The sequence below is a fragment of the Pelecanus crispus genome, chromosome 4 (genome assembly GCF_030463565.1).
Source record: "Pelecanus crispus isolate bPelCri1 chromosome 4, bPelCri1.pri, whole genome shotgun sequence".
In the NCBI taxonomy this organism is placed as follows: domain Eukaryota; kingdom Metazoa; phylum Chordata; class Aves; order Pelecaniformes; family Pelecanidae; genus Pelecanus; species Pelecanus crispus.
In genome coordinates, this window is record NC_134646.1 from 26,606,247 (window position 1) to 26,632,489 (window position 26,243).

General features: G+C 40.9%; 1 protein-coding gene across 8 annotated transcripts; it reads left to right on the top strand.

Moving 5' to 3' along the window:
• The first annotated feature begins 4,285 nt into the window (after window positions 1-4,285).
• INTS10 (integrator complex subunit 10) lies at window positions 4,286-26,239 on the top strand. 8 transcript variants are annotated; one of them, XM_075708900.1, is made up of 18 exons: window positions 4,286-4,414; window positions 6,018-6,085; window positions 6,348-6,451; window positions 7,458-7,597; window positions 8,467-8,548; window positions 8,861-9,001; window positions 9,431-9,602; window positions 10,050-10,219; window positions 13,804-13,937; window positions 14,490-14,646; window positions 15,296-15,378; window positions 16,212-16,364; window positions 17,492-17,600; window positions 17,981-18,060; window positions 18,546-18,708; window positions 19,767-19,860; window positions 23,836-23,913; window positions 25,846-26,239. In XM_075708900.1, exons 1-18 carry the CDS (start codon window positions 4,286-4,288, stop codon window positions 26,000-26,002), a joined length of 2,214 nt encoding a protein of 737 aa, XP_075565015.1. In that variant the 3' UTR covers window positions 26,003-26,239. The 8 variants fall into 8 exon arrangements, with proteins under 8 accessions (XP_075565015.1, XP_075565016.1, XP_075565017.1 ...); XM_075708901.1 differs by having other exon boundaries at window positions 14,493-14,646; XM_075708902.1 differs by having other exon boundaries at window positions 10,053-10,219.
• The last annotated feature ends 4 nt before the right edge of the window (window positions 26,240-26,243 follow it).

Here is a 26,243-nt window from a genome sequence, read left to right on the forward strand (position 1 = left end):
GTCTGTCACCCAGATGTCCAATCTACTTTCCTTCAACTCCAAGGGACAAACAAGACATTTTGTCTTGGCCTCAAATTCTCAGTGGCTGGCAGCCCAGACAACTCATCTCAGCTGTAAAAATTGCTCTGCACAAAGTCCAAGGACATATAATTGGTAAAAAAATCCACAGAACAACAAAACTTTTCGCACGATCACTAGTTTTTGCTTAGACCGCACCGCACTGCTAGCTCAACATAGACTCTCTTCTCCAAGGCCTCACTCATAAGATACTAAGGAAATTGATCCTTTTCGGATCTTTTCAGTATCTATGCAAAGCTTTAGAAAAGAGAGTAGCTTCCTTGTTACCCATGCCAGACAGCAACTCTTGGTCCTCAGGCCTAAGGAATGGCTAGCAAGTCAGGCTCACATCATGCAGCACAGCAGTTATCCTACCTTTTGCACCTCCACAACATAGACTGCTTTATCCCATACCACAAACCTGACTTATCTGCCCCTAGCACTTGTTGTTAATACACCAGACCTGTGTAAGTGATAACAGCCTATGGGATCAAGTCAGGAAAGCCAATGCAGAATGGATGCTATCTGCTAGGATTATACCATTCCAGAAATTTAGAAGGTGGATAATAACATTCAAAGCCCTCTGCCACTGTTCAGTGCCAACCTAATGCTTTCTGAACACTCTCTGTATTGGCTAGAGTTACAGCCACCCTAATGTACCCCCTCAGTTGTGGTGCAGAAACAATTTGGTGTGCTACAGCCCAGGTCTATAGCCTTTGCGTGCATCATGTATGTGTGTCTCTATGCTGTGCCAACTATACTGCCTGAATCCACTGCATGCGTTACCTCTGTGACTCAGACTCTGTTTCCTCAAGAAACAAGACAATCTTCCCAGGGAAAAATCAACCTTCACAGCATCAGATGACAAAACTGCCTTGAGGTCAACGCTGCCTATTTCCTGCTACAGAAGGTTACAAAACCTCTTCCTGATAAACAAGGCTCTTGTAGGCATTTCAGCTGGGTCCTGAATTCCTGCAGGAAGGAGGCTGTGTGCACTTCTAGCTGGCTGGCTAAAACATTGAAACCTTCAGCATGCCCTGCACTGTGGAAATCAAAACAGTACAATCTGTGCAAGAACTCAGGAAAGCCACTTTAGGTGGAGAGGAAGCTTCAGACCCTGATGTAACTAGCCCACCACCACCACCTACAGGCTTGGCTCCTGGGATGGCTCCTGGCACATCAGTGGTTCGGGTTTAGTACAGTAACAGCTCTAAACAGAGCACATTGACCTGCTCGGCTACAACCTACAGTTTATGTTCCCAGCACCTTCAAATATCTCCTATCTCGCCTGATAGAGACTCAGTACCCATATTCTCAAAAACTACAGTGTTCCCCTTTCTCTCATCCACAAATAAAACATAAGCAGTGTTTCCTGCTCTCTGACTGACATCACTTGCCCCAATCCCCTGCAATTCTTCTGATCCTGCTACCTGCCCCATATCTATGAGATTATCACAGAGCAAACAGTTTTACTTCCTCAGTCCAGGGGTTGGACACCCTTAATGTAAGTCCTCTGTTAGGTCTATCAGCAAACCTGTGGCTCCTACCTTCATCTATGTCCCCTTCAGACTTCTTGCCTGGTGTTAAGTTACACTTTTTGTTTGATGAAAAACTTGGACTCTCATCTCCACCTTGCCTGGAGGGGCTGAGTACACTGGCAAACAGGTGTAACTTTAGGAATAAATGCAGAGGCAAGGATTCGACAAATCTCTGCAAGAGGCAGCGGAGTACTTCATTTGAAAAAAAAGATTATTCACAGCTTTAAATGAAATAAAAACCCCAATGTGTCCCGCTAACACACATTAACTGAAAAAAAAAAAACCAAAACAAAACAAAAAAAGGGCTGTTCCTAATTCACTGGAGGTACTCCCCTTTGCCTAGTGGATTAAATACAGCTACATCTTGCTTTCAGGACACTTTGTGGAACTGGTTCAAAAACTGCCATCTCTCTGCCTAGCTGGTGTCTTAGGGGTGATTGTGCACCAGAAATTTTGCAGGGGACTCCTCACACATCCATTCCTCTTCAAAAGCAACTTCTGATAACCCACTGTCTTCCATTTCATTCTTGTTGCATCCTGATCCTGGCCTCACAAGCAGCATATGGGGAGTGCCAACCAGCCCATCAGTCCTTGCTGGGCAGTTTCTGAAGAGACAGAATACACAACCTTGTTACCCCATTCAGCCCCACAATGCAGAACTCTTAAAAGTTTTTTTTTTTTAAAAAAAAACAACTCAAATTTGGATGTATGCATCTGCACATGTACACAGGGAAGATCTCTGTATAGACCTACACACCAGCCAGTGACTAACGCTGCTGCATTTGCAGGGCATTGCAGGGCTGTGAAGTCATTTCTAAAGACCTGTGCCATCCTACAGCAGTTTGTAGATATGATATCAGGGGCAGGAGAGGAAGAAGAGGAAGTGTTTGTTTACGAGGGACAGCTGACTTTCTCCTGTGGCTTTGTCACCTCTCTGAATGGCAAATTAATCACATACTTTGTGCTCCTTCAAATTGCAACTGACCAGTGCATGGTGAGACCCCTTAGAAAGGGGGCAATGAACAGGATCCTGTTGCAGCCAGCATGCAATGCTGGCTATTCATAGATAGGGTCAACCGCTTTCGATGAGGCACTTGTGCAATAGTTGTTACTGCCATCATTTGTCATGGATCCCTAATTAGGATTTGTTAGTACAGCAGCAGGAAATCAAAACAGGGCATGAAACAATGACAGTCCAAAGTTAGTCTGGACTCAGCCCCCTTCCTCAGAGGGCAGAGTCTTTGCAAACACACCTCTTGCTGAAGTCTTCCACTTTTCACTCCAAAAGAGTGTGGAAAGTTCTTCACATAACACTGCTGGTGGTTTTGGAATAGGAGGAATTGACAACAGTATGGAGAAGATGAGCTGAGAAGCCAAGTTCCCAGCCCTCACAGGGACTCTACAGCTGAAAATCTGTGGCAGCCAAGCACCATGAGAACACATTTTCACCTGCAACAGAATGAGAGGCATCTGTGGGCCTTGTGCAGTAACTGAGAAAGACCAAGGCAAAAATATACCACAGTGACCTCAACAGGAAAACAGGGACCTTGCCCCTTACCTATAACAGAGGTTAAGGGTCTGTTAAAACTATTTGCTGATAGGATTATTACATTAACTAACATTATAACACTAACTAACATTACTATAACACTCCACTAAGATGTGGAGATTTATGGATTTGATCAGTGGAAGTTCCCAAGTGCAAAGCCTGTAAGGTCCATTACTACATCAAGAAAAGAACAGCCTACTTGGAAGGCACAAAGAAAGAAAATGACAAAGAAAAAAATGGAGACATTTACATTTTAGGTAAGTAACAGAAAAGAGACAGGCTTGTAATCAAGCATCTTTACACTTAAAACTAATGATAACAAGCAAATCTCAGTTCCAAGTTGTTGAAGGCTAGGTGCATTTCTGTGGTGAAAAGTCCCGTTTTTCCTTGGCATCTGCTGTTCATGACTGGGCTATAAGAACCTTTGAGAAGCACAAGCCCAGTCAGTAGTGCCTTGGACTTTTAAAATGGGCTTTGATTTGCAGCAGCACCAGCTTTAGGAAGGCACTGCTCCACTGCAACCCACATCAGTGATTTTAACTCCGTTGCCTCTAAGCACCATTATACTCATGACACTGCCCACAGGGCCAAAAGACAGGTTTCTTAAGGGTAGCTTGGCAAGTCTCCTACCAGCTATCAGACTAGCCACCAAAGGCTGAAGAGCAGGCCCCTTTTACCTTTGCTTCCAAAATTCCCTGCGGTCAGTCACAAGCTTTGGGAGCCCAAATTATTGCCTTGGGCTGCACGAAATCGCTGTGGTCCTCCCTGCCCATACCAGTCCTCCTAACTCCCAAACTTCCTGCTCCACAGGCCCTCAGCCTACTGCCCCCTCAAAGCCCTTGCACCCCCTTGCCACTCCGGGGTCCTCGCCCCTCGCTAGCTCCGGCCCAGCGGCCACCACAGAAAAGACGCGTCCCGGGGCCGAGAGAGCGGCAGTAAGGCAGGGAGACGGCACAACGACAGCCCGGCCGAGCCGCCCCGCCAGCACGGGGATGGCGCCAGCCCCAAGAGGCAAGAGCTGCCTGCCCGCTTCCAAAATGGCGGCAGACGCGCGCCGCCGGGGCGGGGCGGGGGAGCGGGAGAGACGGCCCCGGGGCCGCGGGGCGCATGCGCGCCGCCCAGTGGCCGGGCCGGGCGCAAGATGTCGGCGCAGGGGGATTGCGAGTTCCTGGTGAAGCGGGCCCGCGAGCTGGTGCCGGGGGACCTGTGGGCGGCCAAGGCCTGGCTCATCACGGCGCGGAGCCTCTACCCCGCCGACTTCAACATACAGGTAAAGGCCAGCGCGGCCGCACCGGCGCAATGTAAAGGCGCGGCGCGCCGCTCCCCCACACGGCCTTGCGGCGGGCGCTGCCTGACGGACTGGCGCTTCGGCCAATGGGGGCGGAGGGGCGGGCGGCCGGGTGCCGTGCTGACGGGGAGTCGGCGGCGCCTGCAACGACGCCGCCTCGTCCGCGCCTCGCCGTGGGGGCTGCGGTGGGGCCCCGCCGGGGGGGCGGAGGAGGGCGGCCCCCCGGCAGGGGCTAGGCCCAGCACCCAGAGCAGGGTGCAGACACAGCGCCCTGACGGGCATCCGGGCCTTGCACCCAGCTGGAGGCCTGGCCCAGCATCCCCAGGGGGCTCCGACCCAGCACCCATGACAGGGGCCGGCCTCAGCACCCGTATTTTGCAGCCGAGCGCTCTTTTGCAGACTCTTCGTCTCCTCACTGAACGCACAGGGTGGCTGTTGGGAAGCGCAGACCCGTGCGGGTGCCCAGCCTCTCACTGTGGTGTCCAGTGGTTAAAAATAACGCGGCGAGTGTGCAGCTCCTCCTTGTGTTTTACTGCAATAAAATCCACTCCCATGAATGCTTTGTGAAAGAGGTGAAAGTGTTGGTTTTTTAATAACTGAAGGGAAGGTCCCTTTCTGCTTCTTGTGTTTGCACATAGAATCGTTTAGGTTGGAAAAGATCTTTAGGGTCATCCAGTCCAACCATTAACCTAACATTACCAAGTCCACCACTAAACCAGTTAAGGGTAGAGTAATAATTAATTCCATGTTTCCTGGCTTGGTGGCTGGATTATTTTTTAATGAGTAAAATTAGGAATCGTTAAGGTTGGAAAGGATCTCTAAGATCATCAGTCCAACCATCAACCCAACACCCCCATGCCCACTAAACCATGTCCCAGAGTGCCACATCTACCCATTTTTTGAACACTTCCAGGGATGGTGACTCCACCACCTCGCTGGGCAGCCTGTTCCAATGCCTGACTACCCTTTCCGTGATAAGATTTTTCCTAATATCCAATCTGAACCTCCCCTGACGCAGCTTGAGCCCATTTCCTCTCGTCCTATCGCTAACTACATGGGAGAAGAGACCAACACCCACCTCACTACAACCTCCTTGCAGGTAGTTGTAGAGAGTGATAAGATCTCCCCTCAGCCTCCTCTTCTCTAGGCTAAACAATCCCAGTTCCCCCAGCCAAAATGTTTGGGTTTGCTGTTGCAACAAAAAAAAGTGCTATTTCTAATAGAGATTTAAAGTACCTCTCTTGCCTACAGCTTTTGTAATAGGTTGGGGTTTTGCCTTGCATTTGACTGGGAACAAACCCTGGTCAAAGAACTCTTTGAATTCTCACTAAGTTTTTTATTTGTGTAAAAATAAAGCCAGCATGTTAATACTAGAGTATTTATCATACAGAACCTTATGCCTAATTTAATCTGTGCTTAGATAGTCTAAACTCAGCTCCTAATTTCTACAGCAAATATGCAATCCTTTAATTTTCTGTTATGTAGACTGCTGTGGCAAATTGGGGACAGTTTTTTAGAGTGGAAGAACTATTCTGATTCATAAGTGTGTTCAAGAAAGCTCATGTTCTGTTCTTCCATCTTGCAGTATGAGATGTACACTATTGAGAGGAATGCTGAAAGGACAGCGTCTGCAGGCAGGCTGCTCTACGACATGTAAGTAAACAGAGGTGGAACTCTACAGTTATGCCAGGTGCTTGTTTCCATAAATGTCAGAGTTTCCAAAAATACAGTGTGAGTGTTCTTGGAAATCCGTATGGATAAACTAAGCAGAAAAGGTCTTACTAATTAAAAATAAACAGTAAAAAGGAAGGTTTTATTTTCCATTTGCCCATGCACATTCTTTCATAGGAAGGTTTTTGTCTTGGAAACAGATTTTGAGATCACTGTGCATTCCTTGCCTCAAACTTTATTACAGGTTTGTGAATTTTCCAGACCAACCTGCTGTATGGAGGGAGATTAGTGTTATTACATCGGCATTAAGGAATGACTCGCAGGACAAGCAGACACAATTTTTAAGAGGTAAGGATTCTTATTCAGTAAATAGGGAGAGTCCTGAAGGAATCTAAAGATAAGCCCTCTGGTTACATATCTAGTGTGGCGAGTAAATGTCAGTCCTTTTAACTTCGCTTGTGGGCTGCAGATTTTTTTGCTCACTTCAGCCTTAGAGACTTAATTCAGTGTGTTAGGCTTAGGGAACACAAAGGGACATGAGAAGCTGATTCCCATTGCTTTGTCTCTGATATGGGTAGACTAAGCCTGCCAGAACAACAAGCACTTACAAAAGAGATTGCATAGGGAATAAGTGGAATGGGATTTATGAATCGTTGAACCACCAATTGCAGAGAACAATGAATGATTAAAAAGTGAGGTTACGAAAATGAATAGTGACCAGAAGGGCTTGGTGTTTGCTGCTGGCAACCACAGGCAGTTTTGAAAGCAGGATTTACACCTGACAAATCATAATCTGCTGTTTGAATATGTGCTTCAGAAGCTCTAAGGATAAACAGTGTGTAACTCTGCATACAGGCTATTCCAGTCCAGGAAACATGTGCTTTTTCATGGGTTGTGTTTATTTTTCAGAGAGAATACATAAAATTTACAGGGAAGATATGTTGGTTTCTTTTTAGTGTCTCACTGGAAGTTTAAATTGAAAAGCTACCTTTTAATAATGAAAGTATTGATTGTACGAGTGGAATGTAAGTAAAAAATTAAATGAACGTTCTTGAAAAGCATCTTAAAATGTCAAATATTTAAGTATTGGAATTTTCAGTATTCCACTCATTAGCAGTCTTACTTGTTAATTCAAGTTCTGTGCACCTGAATAAACACAGATAAATATTCATATGGTCTTCTCTGAAAGAAACAGCCATTTTTTTCCAGGCATAGATATGAAAAGCAGAAAAAAGTTTAAGGAAGTATCTTTCACTCTGTATGGCAAGGTGATGTTGACTAGTCTTTTACCCTTTGTCAGTCACCTTTACAATTCAGACATAGCAAGTTAAACGTTTTAATTTTTGTTTTTAAGGATTATTTGAAACCCTTCCGGGTCGGGTCCAGTGTGAAATGTTACTGAAGGCCACAGAGCAGTGTTTTAACACATTAGAAAGGGCAGAAATGCTACTTCTACTTCTGCGACGTTTCCCAGAGACTGTGGTGCAACATGGGGTAAGAGAAGAGAAGCTCATAGTAACTATTCAGGATATTGGCATTCTGTTTCTTGAGATTTTGCTGAAATGTATTTTCTTTTGCCTAGTGGAAGACTGAGTCTTTTTATTCATGTTTAATTGTGGCTAATAGTTCAGATTGCTGTATCTTGAGGTTACCACAAGGAAAGAATTTGGGCAGAAAACAAATGGAAGCAAATAAAACAAATGTTTGTTTTGTAAATGCAAAGAATATTCCATACTTTTTGAAAAAGCAGACTAGCACAAAAAAGAGTGTAGAGGAGTATTATAATCTAAGAAAGAATACTGCTTCAGCTTTTTGTCAGTAAACTCTCATTGAAGGCAGAGTGCTTTGAAGTTATGACTAGACTCTAACAAGCAGTGTGTTTGCTTTGACTTATGAAACTACAGCTGGTGCTCTTTAAATGATGACCTACTTTATTTAAGGACAGTTTAAGGATAGCTAAAAAATAGTTTAAAAGGCTATAAACCCTGTCAGTTCTGAGACTGACATACACTGACATGTTTTAGCTCATACTAGCACCAGGCAGAGTGCATCTCAGGTGACAAGCTGCAACCTGAAGGCCTGGTACCTCCATCACTTTAACCTGTTGGTGCATGTCTTTTCTGGTACAGTCACATGCACAATTTTTCTCTTGGTCTTGTTTTGCTATCTTCTGGCATTGCTTTTCACCTGTTAGTAAGTAGGGATAGTTTAAGTATGTATTTAGAGACTAGCACATGCAGTTTCCATATAGTGAATTGCTACTCATGCATCCACTGAATTATTGTTCAACTCCATTGAATCACAGTTCAAGAAGTTTCTAAAACCACTGGTCCAGTGTTTGATTTTCACCTCTGCTTACACAGGTAGGCCTTGGAGAAACATTATTAGACGCTGAAAGTATTGAAGACCAAGAATCCCCAGTGAATTGTTTTAGAAAATTATTTGGTAAGAAAAAATTAATGTTTTATTATACAACTTTTTAGTATGGCAAGATTCTGAGTTCAGTAAACTACTTTCAAGATATTAAGATTAGAAAACCGCTTTAGTCAGAAGAGGCTCAGGCCACATTAGGTCAGGCTGACCATATGGTACAAATTGGTATTACAGTCATTCACGTGGGATTCTTTGTGATCCTTTGTGGTGTGTGGTCAGCCAGAGATGGAGGCTTACATTGCTGATTGAGAAACCTTACTTAGGACAAACAGAACAAAAAACTTCACAAACCTAAAGGATTTTTTGGTTTGCTTTCTATTTTAGTTTGTGACGTTCTTCCTCTAATAATTAACAACCCTGATGTTCGACTTCCTGCCAGCTTGTTATATAAATATCTGAATAAAGCAGCGGAATTTTATATTAACTATGTAACTAGATCTACACAGACAGAAAGCCAATATCAAGGTAAGAATATTTTTACAAAATTAGCCTTTCTTAGAATGTATTTTAGTATTACTGAAGTGACATCCATAAATGAAGAATTCATTACTTTTATGTAATGTGTCCTGTAGACAAGGATTAATAGTAGTATTTTGATGTTTCTTAGTTCTTTGACACCAAAATACCTCATGATGCTTCAACTACTTAGTCATGATGCTCATGATGCTTCAACATATGTACTGAGAGGTAGGACAAAATGTCCAAGACCTCCTTATCCAGCCTATCAGCTCTCTTGTACGAGGAGGCAGAAATGCCTACTGCTCCCTGTGAGCCTTCTCAGTAAAGAATGGTTACCCTGAAAGCTCTGATGTACATTTTTACATGCCGTCTTCTTCAAAATAAAGCAATTGGTTTGATTTCTTTATGAAGAGAAAAATGTGCTGGTTTTCCTAGGTTCGCAAGATTCCTCTGATATTATGTCTCCAAGCAAGCGTAGCTCTCAGAAGTATGTAATAGATGGTCTCACAGAGAAATCATCCCAGATTACAGATCCTTGGGAGAGGCTATTTAAAATTTTGTCTGTGGTGGGAATGAGGTGTGAATGGCAAATGGATAAGGGAAGAAGGTAAGAAATGTGTACTTTTCCGGGTATTTCTTCTCAAGGAGAATTTGGCTTTTTAATTCTTAAGGACATGGGTTGAAGAAGGATTTTAACATGAGGACATTTTGTGTAAATTCAGTGCAGCTTTTCTTTCAAGACTGTACAATGTAAATCAAAAACATGGATCCAGGAAGCACTTTCAAATTGGTCTCTAAAAAAAATCTTTGTTGATGAAAGTCGTGCATAAGAACTATAGTACTGTGGGGTCTCCTTCCCTACATACCTCAGCAAAGAGAAACATGGCAAATGTTTAGTGAAGTTTCAGTGGCGTGCATTCCCAGCCTCCACTGACTTTGTAGCTGGGACATTTCCTTAGCCAAAACGTTAAGTTTAGCATATTCACTGTGCATTCTTTCCTTTAGTTTTGGAGTCTGTGTAACATCCTGAATTCTTTTTGTCTCTCTTCCTCAGAAGTTTTGGTGATATTTTGCATCGAATGAAAGACCTCTGCAGATACATCAGTAACTTTGATAGTGATGCACACGCTAAATATAAGAATCAAGTAGTGTATTCCACGATGTTGGTTTTCTTTAAAAATGCATTCCAGTATGTCAGCAACATCCAGCCATCACTCTTTCAAGGTTAGTTTCTAACGTTTCAACTTTTGTAAAGAGTTCTTTGTGATTTCATTGCTAATGTCTGAAAGAGCTTGTCTCATTAGTGTTTTGAAACTATCATCTTACAAAATGACATGGGTCTTTTTTAAAATTCTCCCAAGCCATTAGTCTTACCAGCAGAAGTAGTTCGTGACAACTGCAGTAGTGGATCAGACCAAAGATCAATCTAACTTAGCATCATGGTTTCAACCTTGGTCAGCAGCAGTTGTCTAGCAAAGAGAAGAGTAACAGACTAGATGTTACAAGAAACAGCCCTAGGGGTTGATTCCTACTCTTCCATCAGCATCACATTTGTTTCATTTTCTCCTCTGATTCTGTTCTTTGAAGCTGACATTTTCCTGGCTTCCTTCAGTCAAAAGATTGTACAAAAAGCTTCCTTAAAATAAGTGAAGATATTTTTGCATTAGAAACACACAACAAATTTATAATTAATCAAATAAAATATGAATAGGAAAAGATTTCCTGAAATTCACAAGCTTCCAACTTGGCTTTCTTTGTATAGTTCAAGCATAATCTTTAAAGGTGTGCTTTGCACATTAATCCTAATTTGTAATTAATTTGTAAATTGAACGTTTAAAGTATGAACGTTACCTGTGTTTTTCCTGCACACTCAAATCACCATTTGGGGCATATCACATTGCTTGGAACACCTTGGATTGCTTCTTCAGGGACTGACTGGACTTTTCAGGGATGGCCCAGAAGCCGAGGGAAGTTCTTTAACCTCCAGTTTGTTTAGAACTTATTGAAATAAACAGCATTGTAAAGAGGAATTTTCAGCTCTTAATAGTGTGCATTTCCTGCTGCTTCACTCACTGCTAGGGAATTCCTTGCAACAATAACAGTTGTCACCACAGGTAATTAGTAGTTATTAATACTACAATTACTGAATCATGATAAAATCACAATTTTAATTGTGTGTTGTGTTCATAAGTTTTATCACAATTTCCTGCGTGGAGCAAATGATCATTTAGTAAAGAAACAATACAAATCATGGGTTTTAAACAGCTTTACAGAAAGTTGGGTAATCAGTTGAACACCGTCGGTAGATAGCTAAGTTCAGAAGACAAATAACATGGCAACTTGTATGCAAAGAATATGTAGTCACTTTAACAAATACAGCAGCTAACTGAGTTGAGTTTTTTGTTTTGTCCAGAGGAAAGAAGAGTTATGGTGGGACAATGAGATACTTTAGCTGTGCATATAGTTTTAGCTGCTTGACTCTGAGTTGAGGAAGAAAGGAAGTAAAGCACCGGTGAAAATGTTCCTTTCGAAGTTGTACAACTGAGTATATTAAAGCTCATGTTTTCAGACTGAACCACCAAAAAAAGAATGTATACTGAGATAGCAGAACGCAGTCCCTTTGGTGCAGCGTTTCTGGTACCCTCTCTCATTTCCTCACATCACGAAAATATTTCCAAGACATCTTTTACTCATATCTGCTTTAGCATTAAAGTCCAGTGGTATTCAGTGCCTTTCATATCCTTTCTATCATTAGGGTTTTTCCTCCTCTTTGGAAGGCTCACTGTAGAAATGTAGAACCTTATGTATTTTGGAAGTGTAGTGGTGGGGAAAAAAGCTGTCTCCTCCTTAATCCAGTAGCTCTGAGCTTTGATCTGTGACTTTCTTCTCATGTGCACGGACTTGGAAGAAACCTCTTGAGAGAAAACTTTTCAGTGCATTTCTTTTACATAATTCATATCTGCCATGCTGGAGACTTGAGAAACAAATGAGGCAGTTGACACCTCTCATAACTTTAAGGCTGCTTGCAGGCTTGGCAGGAGTTGCTGGTTGGACTGATGCTTCTAGGGGTTTATTTATAACACTCTGTGCTAGAAATCAATTAAAAACTGTAAGCTTAGATTCTAGAGCTTGGTTAGACAGAAAAACACAACGTTGCTCTTTGTATGGCTGTGTAACTTTCAGTAATGTAAGAGAAGGTTTGCAGCCCGAGTCAAGGTTTTGTTTTGGTTTAGGACTGGAGGTTTTGGAATAAAGGCTACAGTGCACTTGCCTGCTACTGAGAGGAGAACATTTCTTTGGAAAGCAAAGCACTTAACTGGTATTCATTCAAATCAGTATGAGCAAAAGAAAAACCTACTCCTTTCTTCTCAGGTGTTAGAAGTAGGCAGTTCTTGAGATGCTAGTCACAAAACTCTTCCAGCATCCCAGTTGTGGTACTTTCATATCTGTTTCTCATGGATGCTATTTTCTACATTATGACTTCACTCTATTTTCAGTTCACACAGGTTAGATTCCAACACAGTGGAATATATGATAGTACAGGAGAGGTGATTTCAATGTGTTGTAGCCTTTTGTGTAGGGGTCATTTAGTAGTGGTATTTAGTTTGAACCTAGTCAAAGGAGATAACATTATTTGTTAAGCATGCCAGGTTGGTTGTTTCTTGTAACATGAACTTTTGTTGTGGACTCCTTACACGTCACTTCTGAGTAGCTGGGAAAAGCCTAAGGTGGGTTCTTTTATGTCAAGAGATTAAGTGGATCATCCTTATACTAAGCTCTCAAATTAGTTTTTGCAATTATGAATGAGGCCATAGCCTAATATTTTTCTGCAAATAGAAACAGAAGAAGTGCACATACTGAATAGTTGTTGGCACTACTGTCTTATCTGGTGGAGATTTCAAAAAGGGAAACCAGATTAATGAATTTCCCCTTTCCTTTATATTTCTCTTTGCCTGAGCTTTGCACATCTATATACAACTTGATTGTGCAAAAGGAGGAAATGCTTTCAGAAGGAAAGCTTTCTCAGTAGTGGCCATGTTCCAATGTTGTTTGAGATTAAGAAGCGTTGTTCCTATTTTATATCTAATGAAACTTGAGCACTGAGGTCTGAAATAACAGGTACCAGATCCCACCGGATGTCGTGTGACACCAGTGGAAGTAGAAATTATGTCTTCTGTGCTTTGAAATGAGGCTTCTTTAGAGTCTTCAGGGAGTGATGATGGGCTCTGGCAGTCAATTAAAGGTTTTATTCTGTACACTGAAATCAGTGGGGCAAAGCTGACACTGAGTGATCCTACTAGGGAAATCTTGTGATAAAATACACTCACTTCTTTGAGGCTTCAGTGCCTGTCAGCATATTGCTTTGCTTTCTCATGAGAATGTTTTGAGAACATTGCTGTGCTTCATCATGTTTGTGGCTGCTAATTTCAGAGCCATTTGTTCTGTTCACCTGTTGAATAGTTGTACTTACATAAAAGCAAATAATGCTTGATGAGAGAACACCTGCTGCCTGAGTATATCTTGTGACTGCTCCATAAGCAAAGGATTCAAAGATATTCTGAAGCTCTCAGACAAACTCTTGTGATGTCTGATAAATGCATTCTGACCTTCACTGTGAGGCTGCTTTGCAAAAACCGTAGCTTTACCAGCATAGTTTAAGCTTATGCGACTTAAGTGAATTAATTTAAGATTGTTTTCTCTAGCATTATAATCATTACTTGTGAAGGAAGCAAAACCAGATGGATGTAGGCATGAGACCTTTCAGATCAGTTTAGAGCAATCCTGAATTAATTTCTCTTTAAATCCAGGTCCAAATGCTCCAAACCAAGCCCCACTGGTTCTTCTTGAGGATGTGACTAACATCTATGGTGATACAGATATTGATCGTAATAAACACATACACAAAAAGAGGAAACTTGCTGAAGGAAGAGAAAAAACAATGGTAACTTTTCTAGACTTTTTCGTTCATAACAAGAATGGCATTGGTACTGGAATTTAGGCAATAGTGTTTTTGACACAGATGTAATAACATATTTTTAGAGCTGCACTGGAATAGCTGTTTATGACCACAATTTGCAGATTTTTTTTGCTAAAGCCAGCAAGAATAAAACAATTTTTGTAGCAATTGCTGTAGACACATATGTGCTGATGTGAATACTTTAACTTGAAGGAGTTCAGCAGACACCGCAGAAGCTGTTAAAAATGGTAGCTATAGCAGTTCTACAGCCAAACTTCCGCATTAATTGACTTTTCATGATTGCAACTGTGAATACTGTTTATCACACTATACCACCGAGTTTCTTGGTAGCAAAATAGATTGTTCGAATATTAAAACAAGCTAAGCGAAAAGTCACTTAAAGGCACTTGAACTAGGACCTTGGCATCTCTAGTACAGAATTGTTTTCTTGTGTTCAGTGGAACTTCTGTGACTTTAGAGTCCTTTGAAATGAGTATAAAGTAAGAAGTGAATCTTTTTGTTTTATACTGACTTAAGCAGAGCTCAGATGATGAGGATCCTTCTGGGAAGGCGCGAAGTCGCCATATTACAGTAAACAAGGCAGATCTTGCAAACTCTATTGAAGTATTAGAGAGCTTTAAACTGGCAAGAGAGAGCTGGGAGCTGCTCTATTCTCTGGAATCACTTGACAAAGGTAAGGCTAACTGCAGGCAGAGTTGCATTTAGGTTTCATTGCTGTGCATAGAAGTCATTTTACTATGGTTAAAATAGAATTCCTGTCATTGTAAATCCTTAAAATTGAATTTACTTTGGGTCCTGAGTATTTTTGATCTGAGTTCCAATAAGCTTTATCAGTTGTTGCATTTCTGAATATTTTGTTCCTGGATTTCATTTAATTCTTCATGCATCTTTGCTTTTTCACCCCCACTTCTCTTGGAAGCAGCTTTTACTGAAAGAGCAGTTGGTTAGTAGTAGTGCTGATAATACTCATTGAGGATGTGCTGCTAATGGCTGCGTTAGTTCATGCTTAAGACATGTGTCTTTACTGTGTCTCTCCCTTTCTGGTAATATCTGGTGTGATAATCTTGAAAACAAATCTCTCTTCTAAAAAGCAGGCAAATAGTACCACCTAGCTGCTTTTAGATTTGTTTGACACTGTGGAGAGAAGTAAAATCAAAATATGATTGTATAGGAAGAAGGTATCCTATATGTGAAAAATTTCACACTTACTGCTTTGTTTTTTCATTTTTAAATTCAGCTATTTTTTTTCTAGATAATTGATTTTTAACCCAAAGCTGTGAAATGCTTCATTTTCTCTTTTTCTTCTCTGACCACTTACGCAGAGTTCACCAGAATTTGTTTGTCATGGAAGACAGACACCTGGCTTTGGTTAAGAATCTTTCTTACAGACATGATCATCTACCAGGTAAAAAAATAAAGTAAAAAATAGTAAAAATGACACCATTACGTTGCTCTTCCTTCTAGTGAATAGCTGTTCTGATCAGCCAGTTTGACTGATTTAAGTGTCTACTGGTTTTATGCTTTAAAGCATGACCCTTTTGGGGATGGAACCATACCATTCTTACCAGAAGCTATGTACCCTACTTAGGATATTCCTGCCCCAATAGCTGTTTGTTAAGTCCAGCTAGTTCTGGCATGTGCAAAAGACCTCTGCGTTGGCTTTTTGACCAGCAGATAGATATAGTGTTATGGAAGCAAAATGCGTTTTATTTGTCTGTCAGTGCATTCTATTGGAACGCAATGAGAGAGAATTTTCAGACAGCATAATATTTTAACATCTCAGTTAAAATTTACCATTGTCCTCAGAAGTTAGGTTGACTGTACTCATTCCTAGTACCACCTATAGAACAAAGCTTGTTCTTTTACATTTTTCCTTTGGGTCTTTTATTTTTGCCTGTACTTATACCTGAACAAGAGCTATTTCAAACTTTATTAGTCTAAATAAAGTAATGATTAACTCCGAAGAGCATGATTATTTGTTTCAGTTATAAATGCGATTTTGTAAACAGGCTTTGTAGAACAGAATTGTTTGTCTTCTCACTGCCTTGTGAGTGATCAATCCACACTCCTGTATACAGCACATCACTGGAGAGTGTTCCCCTAGATTAAAATTTTGAAGCCCTGTTACTTGGACACGCTCTGTTTTGAAAGCTTTCTGTAAGGGAATTTTTATTTCTATCTTTCTACCCATTGTATACAGAAGACCCTAACACTGTCTTTCTATATCTTTTTTTAAAGGGGCAGTACAAAAAAGCTATTAGCAGCCTACATCACTTGGCAGCTCTTCAGGGCTCTCATTCTCCACAGCAAATTACAGGACAAGGATCACTGGAAAATCAGAGAGCTCTAATCCAGTTAGCAACATGCCATTTTGCCCTTGGAGAATATCGAGTACGTACAGCGTTCCACACACTGGTCCTTCATCATCTGGTCCTGTGGTTCCCGTTTGTCTTCTTCCTTTGAATTTTCCCATTAGCCTGCTTTCAACAGGGTGCTGAACATAAGCCAGAGACTACTGAAAAATCAGTGCTTCACAGGGAGAAGAATTGCACTTCCTGGCATATTAACTGACTGTCCATTAGCATCTCTCATATAGCCTGTTTGGTAGTTATAATTTGGGGGTTTAGTTATGATTTTCCTTAGCTACAAGTGTGGGTTGTCTGTACATGTAAACCTTAAATTTGAATTCCTTAACTTTACTGAAACAGTTTTAAATATTGAGGGAAAATTCTTAGGTACAGGCTTCATGTGGCAGGGGAAAGAAAAGGTTTATAGAAAAGAAACTTCTGTGATCATCTTAGAAAAGAATTAGTTATCAACTGACAGTGTAAGCTGACTCCAGAACAATATTGTCTGGCCTAACCTCTGAACTTGCTTTACCTTTGCAATACATATTTTATGTTTTTAATATTACAGGAGTGCATGGTGGTCTAAGGTCAGTCAGTGTCAGCACTAATAATAAAGGCTGGGTCTCTTAGGATCTAACGTCATCCTAGTACTAGCCAAGTCTTTTTGTCCCTTCCAGTTTACTACTTTTTCATTGGACATGTGATAACAGATCCCCACAGACCTCTTATTGTCGCTAGGAAATAGCATTAAAAATTCATTGCATTTCTGTCATGCTGTCAGATTGCCATTTTCCTTTCTATTTTTACCATGGACAGAACAAGCTTTTAAAAATATTCTAAGAATTAATTGGAAAACTTAATCCTTCAAAATAAAGTAGTTTTTGATTGCGGTTGTATTGATCTTGCACTTGAAATGAAGAATGTCAATACATACTGTTTCACAATTAAAATGACTTATCTAGGCTCTCGGAGATTGTTTAATGACAGCTACGTCTTTTTGCTCAGCCAAACTAAGTTACGCTTTAAGTCCACTTAAGTTCTAGCAGAGAATTTTGTGACTGTTTTTTTTCTTTTGTGGTGTCTGAAATTTTTATTCATTATTAACATATCTGAATTTTAAGAACTTTTAATTTAAGACTTAGCATTATCATGTCTCTCTTCTTTTTATAGCAAACGTGTGAAAAAGTGCTTGACCTCATGTGCTGTATTTTACTTCCAGTACAAGAAGGAGGTAAAGTACAAGAGGAGCAACCTAAAGTAAAGTCTAAATTCAGGAAAGGTATGGAGTTGCTACTACCCTAAAGTCAGTGTCAGCTCAGTTTTAGTTCATGCGTTTCAGTTGTATATATAATTCTTCTCTTTTTGTATTACGAGAAGGGAGGAAGTTCTTTATCCCCTCTTGTTTTTGTGAGTGGTTTTCCTGCTGGTACCTATTAAAGTATATTGGTGACAAAGTCCTACCACAGGAAAAGAGAAATGAAGAAAAAATTTTAAAATGTGTAACTTCACATTTTGAATAATTCATAATTTACCTTCAAAGTTTTCCTCCCTACCTGAGATCTGGCAACTGTAGATTCGTTTTGCTCCATTCTAATGTCTTTCAAACTTAGATAATCATGAGACCCCTAAAGAGATGTATGATAAACTGTTCTGTTGCAGGGTCTGATTTGAAGCTTTGGCCATGTACCAGTAGAGCTATCATGCCTTACTGCCTTCATCTATTGTTAGCTTGTTTCAAGGTAAGCTATAGTCAAGGCTTCAACTTCTCTTGTGTCTCTAAGGCCTAGTTTAGGTATCTGGGGTCCTGAAACTGCATAGCCTTGTCCCAGTGGTGTGACTAGGTGTGAACGGCTGTGCCTCAAGTGCTTCTCACCTAAATGGGTTTGTGGAGGGTCTTTTTTTTTTGGGGGGGGGGGTGTTGATGGAGGAAGGTTTGCTCTCTCTTTTTTCTCTTCTATTCGTTTTAGTTTCGGGCAGAGGAGATAGAATTAATCTCAAAATATTTTTGTCTGTATGCAGACTTCCCTTATAGGTCAGCGGAGAGAATTTGGTATTTTGGCTAGAAATTTCCAACCTATTTTAAATGTATATGTTAGGGCAGAGTGAAATACGCTCCTAAAGAACTTGTTTTGTATTTGCACAGATGTAGGTGAGATGAATCCCACCTATTTATAAAAGCAACATGTGTTTCCTGATTGTCTCAATGTCAATTTTTTCCCTGAAGCTCAGAGCTTTCACAGACAGCAGAGATGATATGGCGCTGGGCCACGTAGTTGTTCTGCTTCAGCATGAGTGGCCAAGGGGTGAGAACTTGTTCCTGAAAGCCATCAACAAAATCTGCCAACAAGGAAACTTCCAGTATGAGAATTTTTTCAACTATGTTACGAGTATCCTTTCGCTAACCAAGAGTGTCTTTCACATCCAAAACTATGTGCCGGGGTGTTGAAAAAGCTGTTAGATAGTTTCAGCAGCAGCTCCCTCCGTGAATCATATTCTCTATTTATTTTCATACCATGCAAGCCTCTTGTAATAGGTGGCAGTGCACAATGGACTCCTCCATATGCCACCTGTTCTGGCACTTGAGAGTACCCTTAAGTGCATTGCAATTGTACTTCCATTCAGAAAAACAGCAGCAGCTTAGGCTGCTGATGCAAGTGCTGGCAGTCTTTTCAATAAGATATATAGGGCATTATACTACAAGGTTGTTAACAAAAAGGATAAAACAGGACCTGTGCTTCAAAGAGTTGAATGATTTGGGCTATTGTTTATGAAATGCTTTGTGTGGGTAAGACTTTTGGGTTGAGTAAGATAATGAGCTATGTCAAAGTTCATGCAAGGCATGTCTGATTTCTGTATTCAGGTATCTGACACACTTTGATCAGCATACACACACGTGGACAGTTTAGTGTTTAACCTAAATAGACATCCAGCCATGGTCTCCAGGAAGCAAGGGGTGTAATTCCTATCTGAGACAACTAAAAAGCTGTGGTGTTAAAGGAAGGAAAAAAAGAAGAAGAAACCTAAATAAGGGACCAAAACCAAAAACTAAAAAGGGTGGTATGTGCCACTGTGATGGCATTTCCTTCAGTCCCAGCCTCCGTATGCACTGCTTTGATAACCGGCAATGCAGGAAGAGGAAGTAAAAACAACCAGGGAATTTGGAGACATGAGCTTTCTTTACCTCTGTCTGACTGTACATATGAAGAAATTAAGAAAGAAAAGAAATTGACTACTGTATTTTGCACTTTAAAAAAGGCACTTCTCATGAATTTGTGGAGGATTAGGAACACATGCTGTGATCTTCTTTATCACTTTTAAGAATAAGGTAACTTCAATAGCTGTTCATTTTGACTGTCCTTTCAGAAATGTGGCTTCAGATGTGAGGGATAAGAAGGAATGTTCTCTATCATTTTTTCCCTACTCAAATCTTTAACGTTTTCTTCAGATATTGATATGTTGGAGGAATTTGCTTATTTAAGAACACAGGAAGGAGGGAAAATTCATCTGGAACTGCTGCCAAATCAAGCAATGTTGATCAAGTAAGGATAAAAAAGCATTTACTGTTTTCTTTGGGGAAAAAAAAGAGTATGTTCTGGTTGTCTTTGCTTTCATGTAATCTTCTGTATAGCAAGTTTGCCATGTCTTTGAGTTTAAATTTAAGGACTTGGCTAAGGAGTTCAAACAAGGCTCTGAGTTTCTTTTTCTGACTCTCCTACTGATCTGTGAATTCTTTTTTGGGGTTTTTCAACTTTAAACTCCTACTTTTACAGAACTTTATTTTTAAGTGTGGCATTTGCTTTAGAATGACTCATATTAAAGTGATTACAGTATTGGTCTTTCAACCAGACACTTGCACTTTGCAGGATTTCTTTAAATAATTAGGCATGAGTGCAAGGTGGTGTTAATAATTTTGCTGAACAGTAATGCTGAACAGAAAGCACTATTTGTTGTAAACAAAGTTATGAAAGACCACTGAATGATGAAGAACTTGGGTATAAAACATAAATTAAATTACACTCCAGGTAAACTCTAATAACCTTTCTGTCCAAACTAGCAGGTCATCTCTTGCTATGTACAGAACAAGCTTATTCTGCTTAGCTTATTACAAGATGCTGAAGGAAATTAATAATTTGGATTAACTTCCTAGGTGTTCTTAGTTTTGAGTCAAGACTGAACAAGTATCTGCTGCAGGGTTTTAGTGGCAGAATGTTTTGGAATATCCTGGTTGTTTATTAGAACTTGTGGTATTTTGCTTTATAAGAGCGGGACTGCTAAAGTCTGTTGAAATTCCAGTTTGGGTCAGTGTATTCTGGCTATTCACTAACTAGAAATGGGCTAAAGTTTTCAAAAAATGGGATCCTAACATTAGACAACTGGATCCAAATTTGGACTAGTAAATAGATTTTCCAGAGTTCTAGATAACCAACACAAAAATGAGATACAAGGTGTAATTAAAGAAGAAACACAAATGCTTAATTAAGTGACAGTTTTCTCTTTTAAGCTCTAGACTTTCAAACTCTTACCCTTGCTATATGTCACTGCTTGTAACCAGCTCTATGAAAACAAGAATCAGGGTATACTGCACTATGTATGATGTTAAGTAATAAACTTTGTCAGCAAGAGGGCTTAGGACTGAAGACCACGCCTGGTAACTTCTTAGCTGCTATTTCAAGTTAGTTGCAATAGTTCAGCACTGTTTCTCTGCATCATGGCTTTTATTTTGTTTGGCGTGGTAGCTATTACTTACTGTTCTGACCCCACCAGTCAGGAAGTAGGTGGCGAGCAGTGTTTCTAGCAAGACAGAAGTCTCTCTTTGACCTCCTTTTGACCAGTGTTATGTTCCCTGAATTATGGAAATACTTGTAGAAGACAGGTCCATTTCTTTGCGCTTAATGAGACAAAATGGTCAAATATCCCATCCAACTGGAAAAGCCGTGTACAGTGTCTTTTATGTGACTGAGATGTGTAGGACAGGAACCACTTCAGCAGAGAGCTGATGGGAGGGAGAGTTCAGGGCGTAGTCCACTAGTCGGAGATGACATCTACTCCCCTGGTACCCCAGATATTTTTTTAGGGCTGTGAGGCTCAGGGATGGTGTCACCCAACAGTATTGACCTCAGCAGCACTGGTTAGCTCAAGGCCTCCCCCAGCTGGGGTTTTAGATAAAGTGCGCCGGCACAGCCCTGTTTCCTGGGACAGTGGTTGATAGGCTCAAAATCTGCACACTGGCTTTCATCCTTCAAAACTGTCACCAGTTCTGGTTGTTTGAGCTGCTGCACCATCCTCACAATAATTAGCAGAGGCAGCTCAGATACTGTTCAGTCATGCACAGGAAGACTCTCTGAGTTTGCCACAGCAGCCCAAAGACGAAGCAGTTGCTCCTTTGCCTGATCTTTCCTCGGCATAAATGTACGTAGGAATCCTGTATCTTAATTGATGAGAAATGTGTTACAGATATTACATGGGTTTTGTAACAACAGCTTTTTGTTTCATGACTTATAGGACATTTTCTCCCCAGGTGAATTCCTCATTCTTCTTCCAGTACTTTTCCTCAGTACCTTATACTTTATAGGAAATTATATTTATTTTTCTGAACCCAGGAAAGCAAACTGCAGTGTGGTTTTCAAAAGCTGAAGTAAGATCTCGGTAGCCCGCAGACTTATAATCGGGTCCTGCAAAATATATATACAGCTTGTAAGCTTTCCCTTTGCTTGTATCCATTGTGGGAATATGAAGGTCTATGGTTTTGGTTGTAACTGGTGATATAGCCAGCTCATTGTGTTTTGCAGTGTCAACAAGACTTCTACGATGAGCTCTGAATTCAATCACTAAGTGCTTTTGAACTCCATTCTAGACAAGCCAAGTTTCATAGTTTTACTGATGCGGCAGTGTGAGCTAGTGAGGTTAAAGAGGAAAAAAACAATATGCAAGAAATGACTGATTAATATCGTGCTCCTCTTTTTGATAAATCTTACTCTAATTAGTCTAATCTTAGCCTACCAAACTGCGTAAACTTGATGTGAAAGCTGTTGAGTGTTCTGCCTCTACTCACATTCCCATCACATCTCTCCTTGGGGACAGAGGAGGAAAAGCTCAGTTATTTTGAAGTGAAACAAAGTATCTTGAAAGTGTAATTTTTATTCTGATTGTGCACTTGGGTATGTTTAGTTCTCACTGCAGATCTTGCAGACAGTAGTGAAGATGCAGTTGTGCAGAATCCCTTTTGCAAACATCTGCCACTCTGGGACCAATAACATCTTGCTCTTCCTTTGTATTTTCTGTTCCTTGTGTCCTTTTGTGCAAGTACTAGACTCATTCATGCCAAGAACTCTTGAAAAATTATCTCATTTGATTGAATAATTCTTGCAAATATTTTATTTCAGGTTATTGTAGCTGTATTGTAGTGTTCTGTACTACTAAAACGTCCCTTCTTTATTTGACTTTTACAAGCATAGCTCTCCATCCATAGTCATTCATAAATTATAGATACTAACCAAAATGCCCACCTGTGTGTGAGATCTGAAAGAAGGCACATAACTTGATATTATATGGAAGCGTGAGTCTTGCTTCTCTGCTCGCTTCTTAGCATCTATGGGGGTGAACAGTGCACTCAGTACTTGGGTGCCTAATAAGATTTAGGTGACATTTTGAGAGACTTAGGTTAAGAAATTAGACCTGTTCTCTATATACCAAATTTCTCATTTCTCCTTAGGTGGGGCATTGGATTTGCTCTAGGCTGGATCTGTGAGGTTATTATCTTGTGTTATAGATAGCACACAGAGATAAGGACTTAACTTCACAGAGAAGATAAAACTCTTTCAGCTGAGACATCTTTTGGTGGCTAGTTCATGTGGCCCTGGTCATAAATGGGAGGTTGATCTGAGTGGGCATTCATGCTCTGACATTGTGCCGTCCTCTAACAGCCATTTTTGTACGCAGTTTGAATTTGAAAAGGTGAAAAAGGCCATCTGTGGGCTAATGAAAAGCTACTTAGGCAACCTGTAACAAACACTGTCATGTACTCAACTTGGCTGATACCCGCTGTGCATGCACTCAGCTTGGGCTCAGCAGCAAATCCCTTAACTCCAAGTTGTGGGCTCTCCCGGTTCGCTGACGCGCTCTTGCCGGCTCTGCAGGGAAGCTGTGGTATCTGCAGTGCTCCCCTCATTAAATCTTTTCTGATTGACATGCTTCCTGGGAAGAGCTATGACAGTTCGTCATAGTACAACTGAATTGTTTTTGCACCTGCTGCTGTCTTTTCTCCCGGTGTAACTGTCAAAAAATATGTGTATGTATTTAGACCACAGTTGCAGAACAGCCTTGCAATGAAATCTGGGGATGTTTGCATGTTTGATGCTGTTAGGGTCCTGCGCCTCTTCAGCTGCTTGGTGGTCATATTTGCTATGTGGTCTCACCCTAGTTCTTTGTTGCTCCTTTTTCTGGAGAGTTGTTTTGCACCAGAGGGGGAGTTGGTGTGTGGGTGTTTGAATGCTGCTATTTGCTGTTTTTTAAAGGACTTCTAGCCCTCCCATGGGGTTACTGCAGCAGGAATTCATACCTGTGCTACAGCCCAGCATACAGACTGCTGACAGGTACCAAGTGGAAAAACCCTGCTCATAGTGTGCTGTGTTTTGTCAACATGTTTTACTGCCCATGGTTTTCAGCAATTTGTTACTCAATACTTATCTTTTTTTTTTTTAATCCATTTGTGCCTACATTGCCTGGCAAACCATGTTGTTCTATATAACATTTATTTTTTCTTTTTCCCATAAGTTGCCAGTATCTGTGTCCTTTCAATTTAATAATCACTGTTGAATTTGAACAAAAATGTAGAAAATCCCCCAAATTATACCAGTGTTCAGTCACGTATTAGCAAAAGTATAACCCTTTCTTTTCAAGATACTGGTTACTGGATCCATTTGTAGCTACTTTTCTTCATTTAAGTTGTTCTAAATTCTGTTTTCTGTTTTCCAGCTGTTACATGACACACATCTTCAAAAGCACTGCTGGCTTGCTCAGTAGCTGTATGTTGCACATTCTCATTTAGGTTGTAACTGACCATAGCACTCAGCTGCCAGCAATGTTTAAGACAGTAAAGATGGAAAACAGGGCTTATCCCATAACCTCGGAATATGCTGGAGTATTTTCAGTGCAGTTTTGCTTCACTCGGCCTAGCTCAGTGAATTGCCCAGTAGTCTCCAGCTAGTCTCTTTGCCTTTTACATGTGTTACAGAGGTCTGCTGTTTTGGCAGAGAAGTCTCTTCTCAAATGCTGGACTTGCTGATTTAAGTGAAGGTGGGGTGGTATTGTTGGTGAGGGCAATTCCCAGACTTTTCCCTCTCTTGTTTTCAGCATCTCTGGATTGGCATAGATGCCTTCACCCTTTATTTTTCATTTCCTTTGTTTTTCAGTGTGCTTGCTGGGTTGGGTCCAGGTCTTCCCTTCTTACCCATGACTCGGGACTTCTCTCAACATTAGCATTACGCTTTTTGCTCTAATTTAATTTATGCTGCTCCTTTAATAGCGCTAGGGCACTCATTTCAGGGCATATCTTTTGCTTCCCTTCCCAAGTACGGCTTGCAGATAGATATTACAAAGTCTTGATCTTACTTAACCAGTTCTGGACCAGTGCAAGTGAAGTGTAGTGCTTTGGCGCTGCAGAACGTTGTTTTAAGGACAAGATTTAGATATCAAGTGCTACAGGCCAGCATGAGGACAAAGAACTGATCATAACAATGGCCTTTAACAGGGCAATATCCCAAGAGTTTCCCCAGCCAGCATCGCTTTAGCTTGCTTAGTAGCTGGACCTTTGTTCTGTTTGAAAATAAGTCCTGAACTTCTGCTCAGAATAAATGTAATCCCTGCCTGGTGTCTAGTATCTCCACAAGAGCTGGCTTCTACTGACACAGGCTCACAGCCTGGCTTGACTGGGGCTTTGTGTTGGCCTGTGAAGTGTTCACTGCACCTTTCATTAGTCAAAGAGTTATCAGCGCCCACAGGATTATATAGCTCCTTCCTGCACTTTCCTACGGGTACAAGATGCCCTCTGCTCTTTATGGTGGCAGCCATCTGTCCCCTTCCTCCAGAGAAAGCAGGTTCATCTTTTCACTCTTTCAACTCCAACCATTTATAGAAGTGATTACAAGGAGGAAGTGGCCTGGGCAGCAAAGGTAGAAAAAAAAAATTCCTTTCCCCAAGCGAGGAGATCTCTGTACATGCTGCTACATAAGAGAATAGATTTTCTTGTTAGCTGGAACAGCAGCATTTTTTCCGCCCAACAGTCATAATCAAAGCAGTGAGAGCATAGACTTTTATGGAACTTCTAACTGTTGAAAGACTTGTAAGCTACTGAACACATGATTTTTAAAAAATAGCATAGCATGGGCTATTTGGCTCTCCCTATATAAACTCATGTATGGACAGTAAATATATAGTAAGTGACATGCAGCACCTTTTAAATTACTGTAGTGCACCAAATAACCGTTATTTGATTTTGTCTGTCTCTCTTTCCTTCATGGCTTAAGGCATCATACAGTTACCCGGGGTATAACTAAAGGAGTGAAAGAAGATTTCCGCCTGGCCATGGAGCGCCAGGTCTCGCGCTGTGGGGAAAATCTCATGGTGGTCTTGCATAGGTTCTGCATTAATGAGAAAATACTGCTGCTTCAGACTCTTGCTTGAATGGACTGGACCAGTCTGTTGCAATACTGCAATGTGTCTTACAGAGAGAGGGGAAGGCTCTTAATTGTATGAACATCAGCATGGCAGTGGAAAATCACTTGTCCAGAGAGTCAAAGAAGTTCCCTATGAGTTACAGGTTCTGCAATACACAAACACTACTCAGTGTTTGTTCACCGCTTAGTTTTCTTATGTGGGTAGATCAAACTTTATAAATAAAACTTTGTTTAAGAAGTCTTCTGTA